The sequence below is a fragment of the Tachypleus tridentatus genome, unplaced genomic scaffold, assembly GCF_004210375.1.
Source record: "Tachypleus tridentatus isolate NWPU-2018 unplaced genomic scaffold, ASM421037v1 Hic_cluster_1, whole genome shotgun sequence".
In the NCBI taxonomy this organism is placed as follows: Eukaryota; Metazoa; Arthropoda; class Merostomata; order Xiphosura; family Limulidae; genus Tachypleus; species Tachypleus tridentatus.
This window is the reverse complement of record NW_027467777.1, coordinates 15,507,870-15,533,018: the sequence shown is the minus strand read 5'-3', so window position 1 is coordinate 15,533,018 and position 25,149 is coordinate 15,507,870. Positions and strand designations below refer to the sequence as shown.

The 25,149-nt window shown below is 33.8% G+C and overlaps 1 protein-coding gene across 1 annotated transcript; it reads left to right on the top strand.

Annotated features, from left to right (window-relative positions):
* Positions 1 to 9,396: 9,396 nt before the first annotated feature.
* Positions 9,397 to 23,638, top strand: LOC143241927 (epithelial sodium channel subunit beta-like). Its single transcript, XM_076485235.1, has 7 exons — positions 9,397 to 9,691; positions 15,326 to 15,437; positions 16,374 to 16,443; positions 17,174 to 17,231; positions 18,121 to 18,182; positions 20,423 to 20,498; positions 21,199 to 23,638. The coding sequence occupies exons 2-7, from the start codon at positions 15,356 to 15,358 to the stop codon at positions 21,382 to 21,384; spliced, it is 534 nt and encodes a 177-aa protein (XP_076341350.1). The 5' UTR covers positions 9,397 to 9,691; positions 15,326 to 15,355; the 3' UTR covers positions 21,385 to 23,638.
* Positions 23,639 to 25,149: the final 1,511 nt, after the last annotated feature.

Below are 25,149 nucleotides of genomic sequence, written 5' to 3'. Positions count from 1 at the left end.
GTTGTAACTTGTTAATTATGTTATTTTTGGTATAGGGTTTAGTAATAATTTAGATGTAGTTAATGGTTTCATCTTTTTAAATGTTAAGTTTAGAAATGTAGTTCGTATTGAGACGGTGTTTGGTGATACTTGAGTGACGTAGTTAATGTTGGTACGGTGTTTAGTGATAGTTAACTGACATTATTAGTGTTGGTACGGTTTTTATTTTTATTTAAAAGATGTAGCAACTATTGATACAGTGTTTATTTATAATTTGTTGATGGTTCTTATATGGTGTTTAGTGATATTTAAAATATGTAGTTGGTTTTGATACAATTATTAGTGCTAATTAATTGATGGTGGTGATTTGGCGTTTAGAAACAATTAATTGATATAGTTAGTGTTGGCATGGTGTTCACTGATGTTCAAGAGATATATTTAATGTTGGTATGGTCTTTAGTGACATATCGTAAGTTATTGTTCGTACGGTGTTTAGTAATAATTAATTGACCTTGATAGTGTTGGTACGGTGTTTAGTGATAATTAATTGACCTTTTTAGTGTTGGTACGGTGTTTAGTGATAATTAATTGACCTTGTTAATGTTGGTACGGTGTTTAGTGATAATTAATTGACCTTTTTAGTGTTGGTACGGTGTTTAGTAATAATTAATTGACCTTGTTAGTGTTGGTACGGTGTTTAGTGATAATTTTCAATCTGTTGACGCTAGTCTTCTGCGGGACTGTTGAATATAATGTTTCTAAAGCTACTAAATTTGCTATTGTTTATTTACATTTGTTAATTATGTTCTAATGTATAATGTTTTCGTCCATCAAACGGTGATTGGAATTTGACTAGGAATACAAAGTGAAGCTAAGCGAGAAGTTCTATCATCTCTCGAGAGAAGAAAGAATTAAACTTGGTATCAGGAAGATAGACTTTATATTGAAATGTGAATACATGGAGAGAAACTGCCTGAAATAGTAAGTAATACAAATAAATGAATTTTGAAATATGGCTATGGTAATATTATGAACCATATACGTGTACTGTTAACATTAAAAGTTCTTGAAATATTAAGATTACCTCTGTTTTCTAGGGTCATCTTCAATGGCCATATTGTTTCATTAAATTATCCAGAGCACATTATAGTGTAAAATAGATTTTAATTGTCGTAATACACTATCTTAGAACAACAAAATTTGTTATATTTATTTAACTGGACACTCACTGTTTCAACTTGAAGTATTTTCAGGATTGTAGCACTAACACGTGAACTTTAACTTACAGTATGAAACTTTAAATGGTTTAAGTAATGAATACTAATCGAATTTATAGCGTGCATTTCCACAGTGTGCGCGTGCCCATTATAAAATAGTAAATTTATTGTTGAAACTGTATTGTTGAAAGAATTAGCTGTAGTGAGTACAAGATCGGTCAAACTTACGGATTTAAATAACAAAAGATAAGGTGACAAAAGTGGAATATTTAAAATAATAGTTCCTATTTGTCTCTATTCATCTGTGATTGTTGTTGTTGTTCGATTAGCGTGGTTTCTATAAATTGTCTCTCAGTGCAGTTGGTGGATTTGGTAAATACCTGTGGTGATTTCACGTCAGGTGTTATTTGTTGTGATTAGTTATAATTTGCTCTTATTGATGTCAAGAACTCGCATAACATATTACAGAACAATGAGTCATTTGCTGAAATAGTTACGTAGAGGGATAGCTAGAAACGCATCTACTGAGAATTGGATAAGTTATATTAAAAAGATATGTTCGAATAGATGATTTAGAGTTTCGGAAAAAGACATATCAGTTATACTTAATGGTATTTAAATAATAATAATTAAGACATATGGATTAACTTGGGATGTCAGGACTATCCGTAAAGAGACATGCAATAAGTCATACTTTGATTGTGGAAATAAAAGTATGGTGCGCTATTATAAGTGAGAATCCTCCAACACAAAAGTCAGTAGAAAAAAGCCACTCGCATGTTCCAAACCACAACAAACAACATAATAAAAAAAAGATCTCTATCTCAAAACGAGGTCAACAGGATATGAGTTCACCAAAATAACTCTTCTAGTAATATCTTCCGTTCACTCGCTGTATGCATCAAGTAGGTAGAAGAATGAAATAGGTATTCATTTTACTTCATATGAAACTAAGTCGGTCAGGTCGCTGGATATACAGCTTATGGATTACTATGCAATCTGATGGAGGATATAAACCGTCGTCTTTGTACATTAGATGGCTTATGGATAGCCTGCAGGAAGGATAGGTGATACTTTAGACATGACAGCTTTACGAAGGAGGTTTTAGCAATTAAAATTACGACGAGAGGCTACTTGTTGTCAAAATTCAAAGCCATCATACATAATGCGTCAGAACATGGTGGCACAGACTGTAACGACGTGATTACTCCAAATTTGTTTTAATATGACGTAAGTAACTTCTGTATTAATCAGCCATTTAGACTAAAGGGAATAAAAGGCGCTGGGGGTAAAGCTTTTAATATTCACACAAACCTTTATGTTTAAGGTTAAAGATGGAGTTTATTTTGACACCAGAGATCGGGTTTACCACGTCATATTTATTTTCTTTTATATGTTGAGCGATTATAATATTTATAACATGTGCTATCATCCATCATAAACTAATTCCTATTATAGAATTTTTGAAAAATAAGTATGTACTAGATGTGTTTCCGTAGGGTCGTCGAAAATTTTCTGTTTCAAAAGTAAATAAAACCTAAATTAAGAGTAACAAATATTTTTATTAATCGCTTTTGAAGTCCGTATCTCATGTTGTGTTGTAGCAGAAAGAGTGCATAATTCTTCTCATGATTCAAGACATGAACAAGTTTACTATCGTCATGACAACAAAAGTTCTAACATTAAGCGTCCTTTATGTGGTGTCATTGTAGTGTCTGCTGACTGTCTGACTGGCAGACAAAACACTACTGTACGGCAGTGCAAGTGGTTAAAACAGGTGACCCCTCTCCTTATGGAAACATCATTTTACGTTATGGTATTGAACTGACTACCAAAACAAGGACTTTCACACCTTTCGTGTTTACAGTTTGATACTAAAATAAATAATGGAATTATATAGTGTACCTAGTTTACAACTAAGTATTTGATTCAAACACAATGTTTTATATTTTCCAGCGTTGCCCAATTTTTTGACTACGATTTTTCCAATTGTTTCACTTTTAACCCAAGCTGGGGACCAGAAGGTCACGTTCAGGATGCTAGAGTTTTTAACCCCGTCACAGGAAACTCCACAGGTAAGCCTTTTGATCTTTCAAACATCTCCTTTAACTTGTGATTTCTATATCTATTTGAAATCTCGAATTATCCGTTTATAAAGAAAACTGAGCTTTCTCAGCAACGTACAAAAAGTAAAATATTTTTAAACCAAGATATACAACTTTAGGGACATATTTCAATGTATCAATCATTCTTTACCGAAATAAAAATAGACGCATAAATAATATATAACATTTTTTATGATTTTCTTCTGATAAATAGCCGTATACATATTTTTTATTCACAAATTTAAATGTGTTTTCATTAAGCCGATTCCCTAGTGACTCAGTAATAAATCCGTGGACTTATGACGATAAATATCGGTAGATATAACACACAAAGCCCATATAGTTTCACTTTTAACAACAAACAAACAAAGTTTTCATTAAATAGAAAGCTCGGCGTGTTTCAGTGGACCTAAAAATCTGAAAAGACACTTCGAATTAAAACATCAGAAAATATAAACAAGAAACGTGATTCAATCTCGTGACAATTATACAAACGTGTTAGGATTTACCTCATTAGAGCGCGAAAATTAGTATTAAAGTAACTCACTTATCTACGACTACCTCAGCTTATACTAAATTATAGAACTATTCATTTATTAGTGTATCAATTCTCGTTAGTACTGGCAGGGAAAAAAAGAAGAAAGAAAATACTAAACATACCTACTTGTGTTATATGTTCCGGTCGCTTGCTTCATTCTTCTAACAAGTATCTATTTGTAGCGCCCTCTCTGTTTATAATTTAATACTACATAAAAATTACATGACTTTTCTTTTATTGTTATTATTATTATTACAGAACAAACGTTCAGTAAAAAATCCAGGTATTTGTTAAGATATGTGTTTAGATTTTAGGTGTTACTAAGAACCACTGTGCCTTATAAGTATTTGAACCTTCTTTTAAAGTATTTCTATCACTAAATTTATATGTATATCAAATAGCAAACGTCTCAAAATTATTAAATGATATATTTCACATTTTCTGTGCGTGTACTTGTCATTCAATGTTTAATAGGGAACAAATCTACAATAAAAAAACGCCTTGTATCAGAAGTGTAAACTTCAAAACGTAGATCATTAAATATAACCCAATATATAGAAAACAAACAAACAATACAATAATTTTATAGTAGCAAATAAAGGGTCCAAAATACGTATAGTTATAATAGGGACAATAACTGTATTTCTAGATTGAACTTCTGTGTTTTTATTATTCTGGTTGCAAAGACATTTCCGATAAAACGATTATTGTCCCGACCGTTAGAATTTGAAGCTTGAATAGTTTCGTGATTTTCTGTAAATAACAAACTCGTTATAGATTTCTACAATACATATAAGAATGTTTATGCTCTGTTTGTTGTAGCCTTTATACAATACTAAATAACAAAGTATATCAATACGTCATTCTAGCATTTGGCGACAAGCATTTAGCTTTAAGGACTTTTTCTTCGAGCGTAACTAAATGTTCGTTTGAGTCCGACGGCTTAATTTAGCTGGCCATATAAATGTGTTCATTTGTCGCTAAACATTGACGTTTGACGTACTGAAAGTAAACAGTTCTTGGAACCAATATTTTTATTCAATATTTATGCTGTACTTTATTAACAATAGACCTTTATATGTAACAGTTTGTGTCACCTTCAACACTGTTCATTATCTGCAGTTTGGACAATACAGGAACATGAACAATGGACAGATAACGTACAAAATGTTAACTTTAATACTTATAATAGATATAAACAAATGCAATAAATATATATATAATAAATATAAAATGATGACAACAAATATGTATAATAAATATAAAGAATGACAACGAAAATCTATATAATAAATATAAAGAATGACAACAAATATCTATAATAAATATAAAGAATGACAAGGAATATCTATAATAAATATAAAGAATGACAACAAATATCTATAATAAATATAAAGAATGACAAAGAATATCTATAATAAATATAAAGAATGGCAACAAATATCTATAATAAATATAAAGCATGACAAAGAATATCTATAATAAATATAAAATGATGACAACAACTATTTATAATAAATATAAAGAATGACAACGAATATCTATATGATAAATATGAACAATAACAACAAATTATTTTTTAAATGACAGAACTTGTATTTATGAAACAACAAGCTATAAAAACATGTTATTCAAAAATTACTATATAATAGGCTGAAATAAAACAACTGAAAGTGTTGTTGGCATGGCGACTGAGTTTTGATTATTTTCTATTCTTTGTTTGATATTATTAATGATTATAGCTCATTCGCCTACGGGTTAGTAATGATATAATTTCTTCCCCCTTTATCCTTTCATTATGTGTTGTATCATGAAACAAAATAACTGTTTTTGTAGCGATTAATGTCGCCCTGCTATCATCGTGTGATAACTGTAGTTTGTTTGTTTTTTGAATTTCGCACAAAGCTACTCGAGGGCTATCTGTCCCTAATTTAGCAGTGTAAGACTAGATGGAAGGCAGCTAGTCATCACCACCCACCGCCAACTCTTGCTACTCTTTTACCAACGAATAGTGGGATTGACCGTCACATTATAACGCCCCACGGCTGAAAGAGCGAGTATGTTTGGCGCGACGGGGATGCGAACCCGAAACCCTCAGATTACGAGTCGCACGCCTTAACATGCTTGGTCATGCCGGGCCCATAACTGCAGTAATATGAGTGATAATTTTTATTAACCCCAATATATTCTGTGCTTATGAAACGTTCATTTGATATGCCGAAGCTTCGATTTATGAGGTGTATTTAGTTGTATTTTGACTGGTTGTTTCTTTCTAATAGATTGAAAAATCAAACTTTGTTTCCACTGTACAAATTACATTATGTAACAAATTCTTTACTTTTTTCTTGTTCCTGGGCAGTAATATTATTTCCCAATTACTTATGCCTAAAGTAAATTAAAAAGACTTACTTTTCTCTCCAAACTTTGCTTTTGTGACCTAGGTAATGAAAATTTCAAATTTACCCATTTTCCAGAACGTTCCAGGTAGATTGAGTGCTGAGTAGCTGATAGAGAATTTTCTCGAACTTACAAAAATTTTCTAAAACTGTCCATAGTAATATATATACAGGGGCTCACCACTCACCACTTCAGTTTAGTTCTAGCTGCCTAAGTGAACACATAAATCTATCCAAGATGGCTTTTCCAAGTTTCCCTGTTATCTTTGTCTTTGGGACAGCAGGGATACCGCAGCACACCACAACAGGAAGCACTGGCCACAATGGACAGAGTTCTCTGTGGGGAGGCACAATGTCAAGTGTGAGCCACTGGTGGACCTCCAGAAGGTATTGTTCCCACCATTGCACATAAAATTGGGTCTTATAAAACAATTTGTCACAGCTCTTGATAAGGAGTCTGCAGCCTTCAAGTACCTTCGAGACTTCTTCCCTAAGCTGTCTGAGGCAAAGGTCAAAGCTGGTGTCTTCGTTGGACCACGAATAAAGAAGATCCTGGAGTGCACAGAATTCCCCAATAAGCTCAGTAGGAAGGAAAAAAGCTTGTGGCAGCTTTGTCGCAATGGTTCAGGGCTTCTTGGGCAATCACAAAGCCAAAAATTATGTGGAACTGGTTGAGGCTCTGGTGAAGAACTACGGCAATATAGGCTGCAGGATGTCCCTGAAAGTCCATATCCTTGACGCTCATCTTGATAAATTCAAGGAGAACATAAGAGCATACTCAGAGAAGCAAGAAGAGCTATTCTACCAAGATATACTGGTTTTTGTACGCGTATATCGTTCAAAACGAAAACATGATTGGAGACTATATTTGGGGGCTGATATGTGAAAGTGGTTTACATTACAAAAACCTAGAAAAACTACTCACTTCTAAACACTTTTGTTCATTTTTGTATAACTTTAGAATAAATACATGTAAATCATGATATGTTGTTTTATTCAGACCTTATATAAATGAAAATGTGCAAATTTACCTGTTTATACTTAGAAAATATGTTAATTTCTAAATTTCATTATCCAGGTCACAAAAGCAAAGTTTGAAGGGAATAATGGCCATTTTCTGTACTTTTACAGCATAAGCAATTAAAAAATAACACATACTGTCCAGGAACAAAATTTGTGTTACACAGTGTTATTAATAAAGTTTGCACTTTTTAGCTATCATTGGTCATTGTACACAATTATTAAGAAATTCTGAGGTATAATTGTCGTTGTCCACTGTACACTATTATTAAGGAAGTTTGAACTCTGCCCACTACGGGTATCGAAACTATGACTTTAGCGTTGTAAGTCCGCAGACATACCGGTGATCCTCTGGGGACGTATATAAAAAGTATACAAAACAACAGCGATTAACACAACAGAGACAGCTAGAAGAATTTGGAGTTAATATTGAAAAACGTGGTTTAGCTTTCGTTGACATACAGACCTCTTCCTCAAGGTTAAACTTGCAGACATTATTAGCGGTTACAATTGCTAGATTTATGTTCGTACTACAACATTCAGTTTGGTGTCTGTGTGTTTGTTATTTTGTTTTTTTTACTGTTTTTCAGAACTCACTTTGTGGATAAATTTGGACGCATCCAATTACTCCCCTCTGGATAAATCAATCCGAGCGAAGATGACAATCCACACTCCTGAGAGCATCCCGAATCCGGCGTACGATGCTGTAAACCTACAGCGAGGACAGTACTACAAGTATGGAGTGCGAGAGGTGGTTTCCAATATTTTACATAATTTTATTCTAAGTCATACAATACAGCAAAACGAGCATGAGAAAAAAAAAAACATGTATTAGAATTACTGCCACGTTATCTATATACAAGCTGTACAGGCCGGCATGGCCAGGTGGTTAGGGCGCTCGACTTGTAATCTGAGGGTTGCAGGTTCGAATCTCCGTCACAACAAACGGTCAATCCCACTATTCGTTGGTAAAAGTGAAGCCGAAGAGGTGGTAGTTGATAGTGATAACTAGTTATTTAACTAGGTATGACCAGCGCGGATAGCCCTCGCGTAGCTTTGCGTCAACAGACAAGCAAAATTCTAGAAAGGGGATTTCGCGATTTTTCTTCGCAGAACGAATTATATTAGGAAGAGTCACCGATTCTGTTCTTTTCTAAATATACTAAAATATGCGTTACACAACGACTGTAGTACATTTGGAAAAACTTCAAAATAAACAGTAGCTCACTGTTCAATTCCCCATCATCTTCGGGGGATTTCACTTGTAGACTTGTTATAACGATGAGCTGTGTATTATATGTTTGGTGTTTTGATTCGTCGTTTACTCACCACGATGAAAGTGTATTTGTGGAGGTATATACTACATCTTACAACTCCATATAAAAATCTTTGATATAAGTCTACTCTTAAGTTTAACAAGATTTTCACACACACACACATACATGGACATATTCATAGTTTCACACACAAAATTTTATATATATTTTCATAGTTTCGCATTTCACACATATATTTTTGAATAGTTTCATACACATACATATATATATATATATTTAAGAACCCTTTAGTATATATCTCATGCAATCGATCCTTTTAACATTGGACCACTGCAATTCCATATTTCGGCCCGGCATGGCCAGGTGTTCGACTCGTAATCTGAGGGTCGTGGATTCGAATCCCCATCGCATCAAACATGCTCGCCCTTTCAGTCGTGGGGGCATTATAATATTACGATCAATCCCACTATTCGTTGGTAAAAGAGTAGCCCAAGAGTTGGCGGTGGGAGGTGATGACTAGTTGCCTTCCCTCTAGTTTTACACTGCTAAATTAGGGACGCCTAGCGCAGATAACATTTGTGTAGCTTTGCGCGAAATTCAAAGGAAAAAAATTTCATATTCCCCCTAAATTATTATAATTATTCTTACTTATTATTGCACGAGGTTACCACGTGATTTATACAGTTAACTACTGAGTAATATCACTTATCAGTTTGTTACACGCACTAATACGCGTGGCTTACTCATTAGCGTGCCCGTACATGGATTAAAGTATCTATGGTTCGCGTCCTGTCGTCAGAGAAACGCTCTGCACGTGGTGCACTAGCAGCGCTATAAATATGAGTATCATATCTTACTGTTAGATTAGAGTAGTCCAAATGTTGGCGGTAGATACTGTTCACTTGTTGCATTCACTCGGGTCTATCATTCTAAAATTAGAAACAGCTAATATAGATGTCCCTTGGGTAACATTTCTCGAACATTATGAGTAAACAATTCATTTAACTGAATTGTGTGCTAAATTTAAATACTGAAATACTAGTTTCATTATGTGAAATTTCAGACGGTCGTGAACCTTCTTCCCGCACCTTATAACACTAACTGTAGAGAGTATAGAAATGAGAAAGAATGGAGAACAGGAGGAACTCTCACACAGGAGGTGAGTTAAAGCCTACTTATAATAATCTTGTTAAATGTAAGTGTTCACCTGCTTTTTTGAATAAAACAGCATGGCTTCCGTTAAGGCACTGTATTCTGTAAAATTATCCTACGTTTATCTGTTTGAATACTGGTAATAAATGATCTTATAACACCACATTCGCTGTTTTTTTTAACTGGACATTCAATAAAGCTTCAGTTACGGTTCGTGTTTCAGTGAAACGTTACTGAAGAAGTTGTAAAGCGAAACTTTGGATGTTCAGTTAAAAAGGATGACAAATGTTGTACAATATGGTCGTCTGTTATCATCATTAAAACGTTTTTTATACATCAGCATTCAGTACGAGATAACTGCTAAATTAGGGACAGCTAGCGCAGAAAGCTCTCGTGTGGCTTTGTGGGAAAACAAAAACATCACATACACTATGTAATAACTTAATCTATATATCATTTATTTGGTATCTTCTTATCAATCAACTATTTACACCTATATATATATATATACACATACAAGGTAGAATGAAAATTTTCTATACAGTTTGAAAATATACAGGATTTATCAGAAATAACACAATCGAGTGAAGTTTTGCTTTCATCTAATTCACCATGGTTGTATTTGACTAAATGTTATTAAATTTTATTTTGTAACGCCTTTCGTGTTGGCATGAAAAATTAGGATTAATAATCTACCCTTTAAAACGGTCTTCTTACATTTCTGGAATAGTGATGAGTACACAGGTCTACATAGTTAGCTTATTCAAGAAAGTTTCAAGTGAAATATATAGAAGGAAATAACTCTTCTCACCTATTTTTTACACATATACAGATTGTCATTGTCCAGAAAACTGAATATTTCGAAATGTTTTTTTCTGGTATTTTTACTAGACTATATTGGACATTGTTTCCATATAACATAAATAAGTAGTAGTTTGTTGTCATGAGAACCTTCCTGTAGAACACAAATAAGTAGTAGTTTGTTGTCATGAGAACCTTCCTATAGAACATAAAGAAGTTGTATTTTGTTGTCATGAGAACCTTCCTGTAGAACATAAATAAGTAGTAGTTTGTTGTCATGAGAACCTTCTTGTAGAACATAAAGTTGTAGTTTGTTGTCATGAGAACCTTCCTGTAGAACATAAATAAGTAGAAGCCTGTTGTCATGAGAACCTTCTTATAGAACATAAAAAAGTTGTAGTTTGTTGTCATGAGAACCTTCCTGTAGAACATAAAGAAGTTGTAGTTTGTTGTCATGAGAACCTTCATGTAGAACATGAGTAAAAGTTTGTTGTCATGAGAACCTTCATGTAGAACATAAAAAGTTGTAGTTTGTTGTCATGAGAACCTTCCTGTAGAACATAAAGAAGTAGAAGCCTGTTGTCATAAGAACCTTCCTGTAGAACATAAAAAAGTAGTAGTTTGTTGTCATGAGAACCTTCCTGTAGAACATAAAGAAGTTGTAGTTTGTTGTCATGAGAACCTTCCTGTAGAACATAAAGAATTTGTAGTTTGTTGTCGTGAGAACCTTCATGTAGAACATAAATGAGTAGTAGTTTGTTGTCATGAGAACCTTCCTGTAGAACATAAATAAGTAGTAGTTTGTTGTCATGAGAACCTTCCTGTAGAACATAAATGAGTAGTAGTTTGTTGTCATGAGAACCTCCCTGTAGAACATAAAGAAGTTGTAGTTTGTTGTCATGAGAACCTTCCTGTAGAACATAAATGAGTAGTAGTTTGTTGTCATGAGAACCTTCTTGTAGAACATAAATAAGTAGTAGTTTGTTGTCATGAGAACCTTCCTGTAGAACATAAAGAAGTTGTAGTTTGTTGTCATGAGAACCTTCCATTAGAACATAAAGAAGTTGTAGTTTGTTGTCATGAGAACCTTCATGTAGAACATAAATGAGTAGTAGTTTGTTGTCATGAGAACCTTCATGTAGAACATAAAGAAGTTGTAGTTTGTTGTCATGAGAACCTTCATGTAGAACATAAAGAAGTTGTAGTTTGTTGTTATGAGAACCTTCTTGTAGAACATAAAGAAGTTGTAGTTTGTTGTCATAAGAACCTTCCTGTAGAACATAAAGAAGTTGTAGTTTGTTGTCATTAGAACCTTCCTGTAGAACATAAAGAAGTTGTAGTTTGTTGTCATGAGAACCTTCATGTAGAACATAAATGAGTAGTAGTTTGTTGTCATGAGAACCTTCATGTAGAACATAAAGAAGTTGTAGTTTGTTGTCATGAGAACCTTCATGTAGAACATAAATAAGTAGTAGTTTGTTGTCATGAGAACCTTCATGTAGAACATAAATAAGTAGTAGTTTGTTGTCATGAGAACCCTCATGTAGAACATAAATAAGTAGAAGCCTGTTGTCATGAGAACCTTCTTGTAGAACATAAAGAAGTTGTAGTTTGTTGTCATGAGAACCTTCTTGTAGAACATAAAGAAGTTGTAGTTTGTTGTCATGAGAACATTCCTGTAGAACATAAAGAAGTTGTAGTTTGTTGTCATGAGAACCTTCATGTAGAACATAAATAAGTAGTAGTTTGTTGTCATGAGAACCTTCCTGTAGAACATAAAGAAGTTGTAGTTTGTTGTCATGAGAACCTTCCTGTAGAACATAAAGAAGTTGTAGTTTGTTGTCATGAGAACCTTCATGTAGAACATCAATGAGTAGTAGTTTGTTGTCATGAGAACCTTCTTGTAGAACATAAAGAAGTTGTAGTTTGTTGTCATGAGAACCTTCCTGTAGAACATAAAGAAGTTGTAGTTTGTTGTCATGAGAACTTTCATGTAGAACATAAATAAGTAGTAGTTTGTTGTCATGAGAACCTTCCTGTAGAACATAAAGAAGTTGTAGTTTGTTGTCATGAGAATCTTCATGTAGAACATAAATGAGTAGTAGTTTGTTGTCATGAGAACCTTCATGTAGAACATAAAGAAGTTGTAGTTTGTTGTCATGAGAACCTTCATGTAGAACATAAAGAAGTTGTAGTTTGTTGTTATGAGAACCTTCTTGTAGAACATAAAGAAGTTGTAGTTTGTTGTCATAAGAACCTTCCTGTAGAACATAAAGAAGTTGTAGTTTGTTGTCATGAGAACCTTCTTGTAGAACATAAAGAAGTTGTAGTTTGTTGTCATGAGAACCTTCCTGTAGAACATAAAGAAGTTGTAGTTTGTTGTCATGAGAACCTTCATGTAGAACATAAATAAGTAGTAGTTTGTTGTCATGAGAACTTTCCTGTAGAACATAAAGAAGTTGTAGTTGGTTGTCATGAGAACCTTCATGTAGAACATAAATGAGTAGTAGTTTGTTGTCATGAGAACCTTCCTATAGAACATAAATAAGTAGTAGTTTGTTGTCATGAGAACCTTCCTATAGAACATAAATAAGTAGTAGTCTGTTGTCATGAGAACCTTCCTATAGAACATAAATGAGTAGTAGTTTGTTGTCATGAGAACCTTCCTGTAGAACATAAATAAGTAGAAGCCTGTTGTCATGAGAACCTTCATGTAGAACATAAATGAGTAGTAGTTTGTTGTCATGAGAACCTTCATGTAGAACATAAAGAAGTTGTAGTTTGTTGTCATGAGAACCTTCCTGCAGAACATAAAGAAGTTGTAGTTTGTTGTCATGAGAACCTTCTTGTAGAACATAAAGAAGTTGTAGTTTGTTGTCATGAGAACCTTCCTGTAGAACATAAATGAGTAGTAGTTTGTTGTCATGAGAACCTTCTTGTAGAACATAAATAAGTAGTAGTTTGTTGTCATGAGAACCTTCCTGTAGAACATAAAGAAGTTGTAGTTTGTTGTCATGAGAACCTTCATGTAGAACATCAATGAGTAGTAGTTTGTTGTCATGAGAACCTTCATGTAGAACATAAATGAGTAGTAGTTTGTTGTCATGAGAACCTTCCTGTAGAACATAAAGAAGTTGTAGTTTGTTGTCATGAGAACTTTCATGTAGAACATAAATAAGTAGTAGTTTGTTGTCATGAGAACCTTTCTGTAGAACATAAAGAAGTTGTAGTTTGTTGTCATGAGAACTTTCATGTAGAACATAAATAAGTAGTAGTTTGTTGTCATGAGAACCTTCCTGTAGAACATAAAGAAGTTGTAGTTTGTTGTCATGAGAACCTTCATGTAGAACATAAAGAAGTTGTAGTTTGTTGTTATGAGAACCTTCTTGTAGAACATAAAGAAGTTGTAGTTTGTTGTCATAAGAACCTTCCTGTAGAACATAAAGAAGTTGTAGTTTGTTGTCATGAGAACCTTCTTGTAGAACATAAAGAAGTTGTAGTTTGTTGTCATGAGAACCTTCCTGTAGAACATAAAGAAGTTGTAGTTTGTTGTCATGAGAACCTTCATGTAGAACATAAATAAGTAGTAGTTTGTTGTCATGAGAACCTTCCTGTAGAACATAAAGAAGTTGTAGTTGGTTGTCATGAGAACCTTCATGTAGAACATAAATGAGTAGTAGTTTGTTGTCATGAGAACCTTCCTATAGAACATAAATAAGTAGTAGTTTGTTGTCATGAGAACCTTCCTATAGAACATAAATAAGTAGTAGTTTGTTGTCATGAGAACCTTCCTATAGAACATAAATGAGTAGTAGTTTGTTGTCATGAGAACCTTCCTGTAGAACATAAATAAGTAGAAGCCTGTTGTCATGAGAACCTTCATGTAGAACATAAATGAGTAGTAGTTTGTTGTCATGAGAACCTTCATGTAGAACATAAAGAAGTTGTAGTTTGTTGTCATGAGAACCTTCCTGCAGAACATAAAGAAGTTGTAGTTTGTTGTCATGAGAACCTTCATGTAGAACATAAATAAGTAGTAGTTTGTTGTCATGAGAACCTTCATGTAGAACATAAATGAGTAGTAGTTTGTTGTCATGAGAACCTTCATGTAGAACATAAAGAAGTTGTAGTTTGTTGTCATGAGAACCTTCTTGTAGAACATAAAGAAGTTGTAGTTTGTTGTCATGAGAACCTTCCTGTAGAACATAAAGAAGTTGTAGTTTGTTGTCATGAGAACCTTCCTGTAGAACATAAAGAAGTTGTAGTTTTTTGTCATGAGAACCTTCTTGTAGAACATAAAGAAGTTGTAGTTTGTTGTCATGAGAACCTTCATGTAGAACATAAATAAGTAGAAGCCTGTTGTCATGAGAACCTTCTTGTAGAATATAAAAAAGAAGTTTGTTGCCCCGAGAAAGCTTCCTGTAGAACATAAATAAGTTGTAGTTTGTTGCCCTCAGAAACATTTCTGAAAAACATATAGTTGTAGTTTGTTTTCCTGAGAAACCTTCCTATAGAACATAAAGAAGTTGTAGTTTGTTGTCATGAGAACCTTCATGTAGAACATAAAGTTGTAGTTTTTGTCCCGAGAAACCTTCCTGGTAGAACATAAAGAAGTTGTAACTTGTTCTAGTAAATGTCTAACCAAATATTCCCGAATGTTTGTATTCAGTAATGTATTAAACAAGGTTAAAAAGAAAAATAGTTTATTTAGCTCAGGTGAAAACAACTCTTTAGTTAACACACATTGTTATTGAACTGGCTAGTTTGTTTTTATGTGTATTTATGCTTCAAAGCAAGGGTGATTAGGTCTTATAACATAAAATATCATATATTATTCCAGAGCTGTCTAGCACAATGTTTCTGGGAGAAAATGATTAGCACGTGCAAGTGTACATATCAGAGACTTTCCATCCTGTATGGAGGATCAGTGTGTGGTGAAGACAAGCTGACAGGTAATGATAATCGTATAGCATTTGGAATACTTTATTTTCAACCAAATTTCAGAAAGCAATGAGAAAAATAAACTGTTTATAGTTTAGTTAAAAACTGAAAATAATTTACCTTTCATAAAGTGAAACGCAAGCTTTACGCTTAGTTTTGAAACATACATAGTGATTTTTACTTTATGGACCAAAGAATGCAGTTGTTCTCTTGTTATGTAGACGAGTGGTTCCCAATCCCTTTTAGTCTTAGACGTTCTTTAATGTGAATAAAAAGGCCTGAGGCCTCCTCCCCCAACCTATAAAAATGCCTTAAAATGTGATTTATCAATTTAAAAAAATAATTACTAATGAAGTTTAATTATATATACGAAGTGCTTTTCTTCTATTGGATTGTAATTAATTCGTATGCATTATAATTTGACCATTAGCAATTTATTATATTTGAATTAAATCTGTAGACTGATAAGCAGTTAAATATACATTTAGTTTTATGTAAGGTTGTCTTATTTTCGTTTTAAAATATGAAACAATCCAGTAATTTAATTAATCCAACATAATTTTATCGGCTTATCGTTTAGTTAGAATTAAAATTAATTCAGCATCTGTATTTTAGGCCCATTTTTATATCCCTTCCCCAAGAAAAAGATTCACAGCCGCCAGGGAACCGAGGTTCCAACTTTGGAAACACTAAAGTACCGAAAACATAAATAAAATTACTAAAAAAAAATTAAAAATTGATAGAAAGCAATCACGAAAGTGTTATTTCTTTCGGAAACTGAGTTAAATTTTACCCTAAATTAAGCGTTAAGTATTTTATCTTTACCGATGTATTATGGGCAGTAAAACTCTCAAGACCTGTCTTGTTACAAAATCTATTATAAAGTTTCTGTTTTATTACTATCAACAATAAATCTGAAGGTTTACGTTTCTTGTTCTAAACTACAGGTGACTGCGTTCAGAGGGCGCTAACTGAAGCTAACGATCGGTGCTACAGTTCTTGTAGGATGCAGTGTTTGTAAGTCAAGTAAAAAAAAGAATTCTTTGAATGTATGAACGTGCTGATTTATGGACAGTGAAACATTGTTTATTAAATTATATCCCACAGATGTGAAAAGTTAAAAATATAACATGCCAAAGATAGCGAACCATGCTTCATGATTCAGTAACGCTGCTTCCAAATAAATTAATAACAATTTATGTTATATCTTTTTTATTCTCCAAATACAGGTATTCAGTAACAAATAAATCTAAAATGATATTTAAACTACACTTTAACTTGTTCTTTGCTGTTGCCGAAGAGACTATTTGCTAGATGCCATCAGTGATCATAAAACCTAAAAAAGTCTGTAGAATACTACTAGACTTCAGAAATCCTGTATTAGGACGATCCAGTATGATGTATTATAAATTATTATCAGCCTGTATTTCTTTATAAAGGTTTATATTTCAGACATAAGACTCAATATCTTGAATTCATTATATTATTAGATCTTCAAATAAACTTTAGTGTAATGTATTGCAAGCGGCTATTAAAATAAAACAGCCATCTGAGTTACACATATATACATATATATATATATATATATATATATGGGTGTTTGAGTTGTAAATTGGTTACAATATTTTATTCATAATCAACTATAAATTTTAGAACAGTAAATCTTGATACTGGATTGGTTTCTTTGTTATTTGATATCTCGTTATTTCTATGATTGCAACAATATTACTTTGTTTTTATCTTATAGCAAAAAGACGTATGACTACGTTGCTGTCCACTCCACTACAATACCATTTGAAGAAAAGGTAAAATTCAATCGCATGTTAATATTATTTATTTCAACAATGTTAACTAGATTAAGGATAAATAGAAAGAGAAACGCCAGTTAACTACAAACTGTGATATTTGAGAGTATTATTATGCATTTTGAGTGATCTGGTAGATGGGAAACCGATCAAAATAATTTCATCGAAGAACAAGGAATAGCAGACGACATTTAATGTGATGGGAGCAGCGACGCAAGTTAGAAAATATACACAACAAAACGACTCAACGGATTGGCTTAAAGTGGAAATTTCTGAATTAAAGTTGATTATTTGGGAATTAACAATTTGTCTAGGGTCAATTTTAACGATATACTAAATTTCTATGATCAGTTTTAGCAATAAACTAATTGTATATGATCAGTTTCTACAATAAATTTGTTGTGTATGAACAGTTTCAACAATAATCTAGTTGTGTATGATCAGTTTCGACAATAACATAATTGTGTACAAGTGTCAATAATAATTTAATTCTGTATGAACAGTTTCAACAATATTCTAATTGTGGATGTGTCAATAATAAACTAATTGTGTAGAACAGTTTCAATAATAATATAATAATATATAATGAGTTTCAACAATAATCCAATTGTATATAAGTGTCAATAATAAATTAATTGTGTGGAATAGTTCAATAATAATCTAATTGTGTATAAGTGTCTACAATAATCTAATTTTGTATGATCAGTTTCACAGTAATCTAATTATGTATAAGTGTCAACAATAATCTAATTTCGACTGATCAGTTTCAACAATACATTAATTCTGTATGATTAATTTCAACAATAATCTAATTTTGTATGATTAATTTCAATAATAATCTAACCACCTATGATTAGTTTGTTTTACATAAATCCCTTTTTTCTGTCAGAATCTCGATGAAAACGAAATCAGCATTCTAAAATCTACGTTTTCAAATATCAGCAAAATGAGGTGAGAATTTACTTTACGTTATAAAGTCGTTTTTTTTTCAATTGTTTATCAAAACTTGTCATTTTTGCTATTGTTTGAAAATGTCCGTTACCGTCATTTTGTGTCAATAAATATATTTTTCCACATTGAAAATCCTACTCCATATCAATGTTAATGTGTAATGGGTTCAACCATTTACGTTTGACAATAATGACTTGCTATCTTTCTTTTAAAAGCTAATTAACATCCCAAATGCCCGCACGGCATGGCCAAGCGCGTTAAGGCATGCGACTCATAATCTGAGAGTCGCGGGTTCGCATCCCCGTCGCGCCAAACATGCTCACCCTTTCAGCCGTGGGGGCGTTATAATGTGACGGTCAATCCCACTATTCGTTGGTAAAAGAGTAGCCCAAAAGTTGGCGGTGGGTGGTGATGACTAGCTGCCTTCCCTCTAGTCTTACACTGCTAAATTAGGGACGGCTAGCACAGATAGACCTCGAGTAGCTTTGTGCGAAATTCAAAAACAAACAAACCAAATGCCCTCAAATGGGCAGCGGCACGTCTGCGAACTTACAGCGCTAGAATCGAGATTTCGATAGGCGTGGTGGGCAGAGCACAGATAGCTTATTGTGTTTCTTTGTACTTAACTTCTAAGATACAAAGAAATAAATAATACTCCAGTTTCACTTGTAAAATTATGGACTGATCATTGGGATGGACAAACATAATTTACTGTAATACACAAATTGAGAAAATTTCTTGTTACTGTAAAAACCAAGCTATTTAAAATATTCATTGATGGTGTACTATACACCTTATTAAAAAACACATGCGATAAAAATCACATTTAAATGTAATGGTTTCTATCCTTTATTAGTTCATGTTGTGTGAGTTTGTCAATTTATTCGTCTTCCTCTAGTGTCCCACAGTGGATAAGCAAGACGTTTACAGATTTACAAAGCTAAAATCCTGGATTCGATTCGCCGCAGTAGATGCAGCAGATAACGCAATGTGGCTTTGCCCTAAAACGAGCAACAACCTCCTCTAGTTTTGTCACTAGCAGGGCCAAATTGGCAACGGACTTTGGGTAGTCTGAAGATGCCCTCATCCATATGATGAAGCCCTTCTGTACTCATATATTTTGTGTACCGGGAAAGGGTGATCCAAAAGCGGTAGAGATCTAAGATTAAGTTTATAGGGTACAGAACTTGAATCCGGCATTAGGTTTTTGTTTCTTCCCCCATAAAAATGATAGAGAACCATTTATGAAACTAGCTGGCGGAACCAAACTCAGCACACACGCTCAGAAATTGTGGATGGGTATCCTGAGGGGTAATTTTGGGTTACGGACTTTCTTCCTGGTGTAGCTTTAAGGAACCAAAAGGTGATAAAGGCTGCCCAAGGATGATGGGATTCTTGGTGATTCTATTTTGGAAACTATTTTCACCACCACCACCACCTCTAACACGATAGCAGGAAAAAACTTGGCACATGTACCATAGACAGCTAATCTGTTTTTGGTTTTTTAAATACAAGTCCATGTATGAAGATTTTTATAGCTAACATTTTCCCTGATGTCCAGTATATCGTCAGCTTCCGATAGTCAACGATGTAATAACAGCAAACGATTTTTTTTTTATTTTTGTTGACAAAATAATTAAGAGGAGATGGGTCAGAAACTCCAAAGTACTCTTTTAAGAAAAACTATCATTGGCTCAAAATATGCATAAGAATGCCAAATAAAGTTATGGTTTGCTATTATTAGGGAAAAACTTGTATATATAGCAAATAAACTCGACTTGAGGCATAGAGACACCAGTCTAGTGTTTTAATGTTCCAAATTACATCAGAAGTTACAGTTCCTAAGGTTATCTAACTACTGACCCTAATTTTCATCTGCTGAAGCCAGTGTTATTATTCTACCAACAAATAGTAGGTAGATCGTTAAATTACAACGCCCTCACGGCTGGAGATGTGTGTTCGGTGACAAGTTTCGATCTCAATCTGCGAGTCGGACGCCATGACAAGCCTGCTTCAATAGAACATTTTATGACTCATGACATTAAGTTTCTAATTTAGGTACCAGCAGCAGACCCAGCGCAGATTATATAGTTTTGAAATAAAACAATAACAAACATCCTTATTCTCAAACTTCAAGAGATAAACTATAAATAGAATGAAGTTAATACAAAAATCAGCATTTGTTACTCTTTATTTATCTAGTCAACATTTAAAATATTTTTAAAACTGTTTTCTCGTAGGGATAACCTTATAAGGCTTACAGTTTATTACGGATCTACCGAGAGAAGTGTTTTAAGTCATCGTCCAAAGTATGAGGTAATAAACTTTAATACTATGTGAAATGTGTCGTGATAAGACTTTATATTAAATATGTGGTACCAAGAAGTTAATATTATGTGAAGTACAAGGTTAATGTTATAATATAACGTTAATATTATCTTGTAATTCTGTCTAGAGTTTTTAATTGTAATTTCTAATATAATCGATTAATAACTTCTGATTAAAGCAAGTTATCTATCTGAACCAGAATAACTAAAAAAATAACCCATTAAATTATGTACCTAAGCTTATAAACCAGTCTAATTAGTAGTATGATTAGAATCCACTAATTAAACACACACGTACCATAACTATTTTTCATTGTATCAGGTACCAGTATAGAAAATATACACTTATTATTACATGATACCTCTCACGTAGAATAAAAGTAAACCATTCCTAAAACTTAATTACTGATACAGACTCAAAACCCGGATGTTACCAAAGTTGAAAAAAAATCACAAACTTGCGATCGTATTTTCAGAAAGTGTATTAATAAAATGTTGACTTGTTGTAAAGTAATATTAGTAGGGAGTTACAGCTTGTGTCATACTGAATTTACTTAGCACTAAACAGTTCAAGGTATGGAATAATGTTTATTATTATAACATTGAACGTTATTTTATTGTATTTTAGTCACTGTCTGTTTGTTGGTCTTTATAAACCTTCCTTTTTTTTTTATTTCATTTTTGCGCAGCCAATCGAGGTTTTCAGTGTGATTGGTGGTTACACCGGATTTTGGCTGGGAGTTTCTTTTGTTGCTTTCTTGGAGTGGATAGAGCGTTTTCTGTCGAGAGTATCGCGAAGATTCCGATTGAAAAACGAACGTCGGAGCTCACCAAACTGTCGGTTTTTCCGTGGAAGGAACAGTCTCGTGGGGTAGTTTCCCCTAGATTTTCGGACAGAAGTATAGAAAGAGGAATGCAAAAACAACTGCCGTTTAAATTTAATAGAAACGTGTGGTTTGACTGATGATTCTAAGTAATGGCCACCATAACAAATTCAGATACACTGTTTCTCCAAACAAAACAATTTAATTTTAGCTCGTAAATTTCCATGAAAAATACTACTGTGGCAAACACTCTTAGATAAACTTCCAGTTCATCTGAGGCCTTACTAATACACACAGCAGTATGTATACAGATAACAGGATGGCCTATAAACTACAGTAATACGTACAAAATCCACAGTAATCTGTATAAAGTTTACAGGGTGACCCGAAAACCCACAGCAGTCTGTATAAAGATTACAGGGTGGCCCCAAAACCCACAGCAGTCTGTATAAAGGTTACAGGGTGGCCCCAAAACCCACAGCAGTCTGTATAAAGGTTACAGGGTGGCCCCAAAACCCACAGCAGTCTGTATAAAGGTTACAGGGTGGCCCCAAAACCCACAGCAGTCTGTATAAAGGTTACAGGGTGGCCCCAAAACCCACAGCAGTCTGTATAAAGGTTACAGGGTGACCCCAAAATACACAGCAGTCTGTATAAAGGGTACATGGTGCCCTAAAAAAGTGCTTGAGTGGAACACAGCAAGTTTTACTTTCGTTGGATCTGGCGTGGCCATAATCTCTCACTTACCCGAACTGTGAATCCCAAGGGTCGTGACTCGTTCCCACTTTAGGAAAATAGAGACGCCCTTCAATCTCGTTTTTGTTTTGAGTAACGTGGGTAAGCTGGTGAAACTTGGGTGCTTGTTTTAACTCACAAATTACAAACTTTCTTATTCTGTATAACACTGGTTAGACAGAGATGTTGCATCATAACAAGTAACTTACTGCTTTACTTATTACAATATTCAGTGGAAAGAACCGCTGCAGTAAATAATCCTTTTTGTAAACACATACGGAACCCTGGCGGCAATTAACTGTAATGTTTACAGTATCTTTTATTTCGAATTTTGTGACTTGTGTATTATTAGCAAACTTAGACTGTTGATATCCGTTTTTCTGATGAATTTTGCAAAAACCTGATCGAAGCCTAGCTATACCTAATTGTGAAGTAACTTTAGTTTGTAAATTTCCATGAAAAATACTACCGTGGCAAACACTCTTACACAAAATTCCAGTTCATCTGGGGCCTTACTAATACACACAGCAGTATGTATACAGATACCAACGAATAGGGGAATTGACCACACCTTATAACGCCCCTGTGACTGAAATGGGGAGCGTATTTGGAGACAGGTTGCTAGTCGAAATTTCTAAATAGTAGACCATCCCAATGCAATGGGGTAGTTTGTACCTATTCGCTAATATTAGGGTTTGAACGAACAGATGTTGGAGTGATATATTTTATTATAGTTCGATTTCGTTTATATAATTAAAAGTAGTAAATACAGACTCTTAAATTAGAAACAGTTTGTCTTGTAAGGCAAATATGGTGCGAAGCACTATGAGAAAGCCTACTAGAAGTTGCGTGTTTGTTTTTGAATTTCACGCAAAGCTACACGAGAACTATCTGTGTTAGCCGTCTCTAATTTTGCAGTGTAAAATTAGATAGAAGGCAACTAGTCATCACCACCCACCGCCAATTCTTGGGGTACTCTTTTACCAACGAATAGTGGAATTGACATTACTTATAGCACCCCCACGGCTAAAAAAGCGAGCATATTAGGTGTGACCGGAATTCGAACCCGTGACCCTCATATTACGAGTGCCTTCCAGCCATGCCAAGAATAAACAGCTCTTAAATTATTTTGCACTTTGCTTAACGGAAACAACAATAAACGTATTTATTTATTGTACGTTACAAAATTTAGGGTTCACATTAGCCAATCGTTACGATGGTTCGTGTGTGTGAAAGCGTAAAGATTGGTTCACCCAAGTCTTTTATGCTAAGAATATTTGTTGGGTGTCTCTCATATTGACGTACAGGAAAAACTCCTAATTAATATAAATCTAGGTCAGCATCTGGACTTCGCTAATCGAATAATGTTATTCTGATAACACACAGCCGGCTCTCAAAGTGGGGAGAGAACACCCACCTTCGGATGCACAGTCCTACATTCTAATAACTAATCCAGGTCTGATCCAACTGAACATTAAAATTCGCAGTCTTGCACTCTAACAAGTAATCCAACTCCTGATTTTCCTGACAAAATAAAACAATGTTCAAATTAACCATTCTATAACAAAATAAACGTCTCACCAGTTTAATTGCTAAATTCAGGGTTCGATTCCCTCGGTGGCTTCGCTATAAGAAAACACACACAGTCTAATTGTAATATATTATCATATTTTCTACCAACCAATGGGATCACAGTCAGTATTACAACAAACTAATATTTAATGTCTTATAAACGACTTAAATAACGTTTCGATTAACTCTGTATGTTGTTAACCACTTCGTTTGACAAGTTCCAGTACAATCTAATATGGCCGCCCTCGCACACTCATTTCTTACCCTTTTTCATAAAGTTATGGATTCCAGTTTTCACTTCTTGTAAAGTGTCCGAGGGTCGCGGGTTCGCGCCCGCGTCGCGCTAAACATGCTCACCCTCCCAGCCGTGGGGGTGTATAATGTGACGGTCAATCCCACTATTCGTTGGTAAAAGAGTAGCCCAAGAGTTGGCGGTGGGTGGTGATGACTAGCTGCCTTCCCTCTAGTCTTACACTGCTAAATTAGGGACGGCTAGCACAGATAGCCCTCGAGTAGCTTTGTGCGAAATTCCAAAACAAACAAACTTGTAAAGTGTCAGTGGCGACCACTGCCAACAACCGTTATTTCCATATAATACCAATAACAGTTACGAAAACAAAACTTATATGAACCTTAGCCTATTTTTCACAAATATTAAACTTGTTTTCGAAATATAGCGAAAGGCTTCGTCGACAGCAAGATGAAACAGAAACTGAAGATAAGACAGTTCCTAGTGGAACCCGTTTTGAATTGAACCAGAAGGAAATATTTTAAATTTTCATGACTTTTTGTGACTTAGAGTTTCCATAAATGGTAAAAATTACAAGAGAACTTTACTCCGCAAATTACCAAGTTTATTTTAAAACTGATCTTCTATTAATTTAAATTCATCTATTTCTACACAATATAAAATATCCCATCAGCAGTTCTTGTATTAAATACAAAGTCTTTTGTTCTTGTAATTATTAAAATCAAAACTTTCCCCATTGCAGTATTTTGAACTAGAAAATCAACGTAGAAGGTCATTTACTAAAAATTAACCTCATTACTTTGCTCACCCGTTTTTGTTTTGTTGTTTGTTTGTTTTTTGCGTGCAAGTCATACGTTATTAGGAACATTCAATCAATAAATATGTGGACTCGCACGCAATTTTTGTATAAATGGTTTAGGGTAACAGTCGGATACAATGGTTAAGGCCAGTAAGGTTAAGACAAATTTACATGTAGTCAATACTGTTGACAAAAAAAACATTCTTCAAAACATATTCACAATTATTCAGTACTGTTAAAACAATTTTTTCCTACAAAAAAGAAATTTAGAATTATTAGCACTGTTAAGCAATATTTTTCCTAAGCTTAAGTTTCTATGTATAGCACACAATGTAGGTTTACAGGTTGAAACTTTGTTCAAAATTGAATTTCTTACGCGCATTTGAGAGCAACAATTTAATTTTGAGTATATATATTTATACGTGTATCTATTACTATTTACCTTTTGTAATTTTGGTTA

Coding starts and splice junctions, on each gene's coding strand:
- LOC143241927 (XM_076485235.1), top strand. CDS start 15,356: ATGATTAGCACGTGCAAGTGTACATATCAGAGACTTTCCATCCTGTAT. Junction 15,438..16,373: donor TGGTGAAGACAAGCTGACAG/GTAATGATAATC, acceptor TCTAAACTACAG/GTGACTGCGTTCAGAGGGCG. Junction 17,232..18,120: donor CAATACCATTTGAAGAAAAG/GTAAAATTCAAT, acceptor TTTTTCTGTCAG/AATCTCGATGAAAACGAAAT.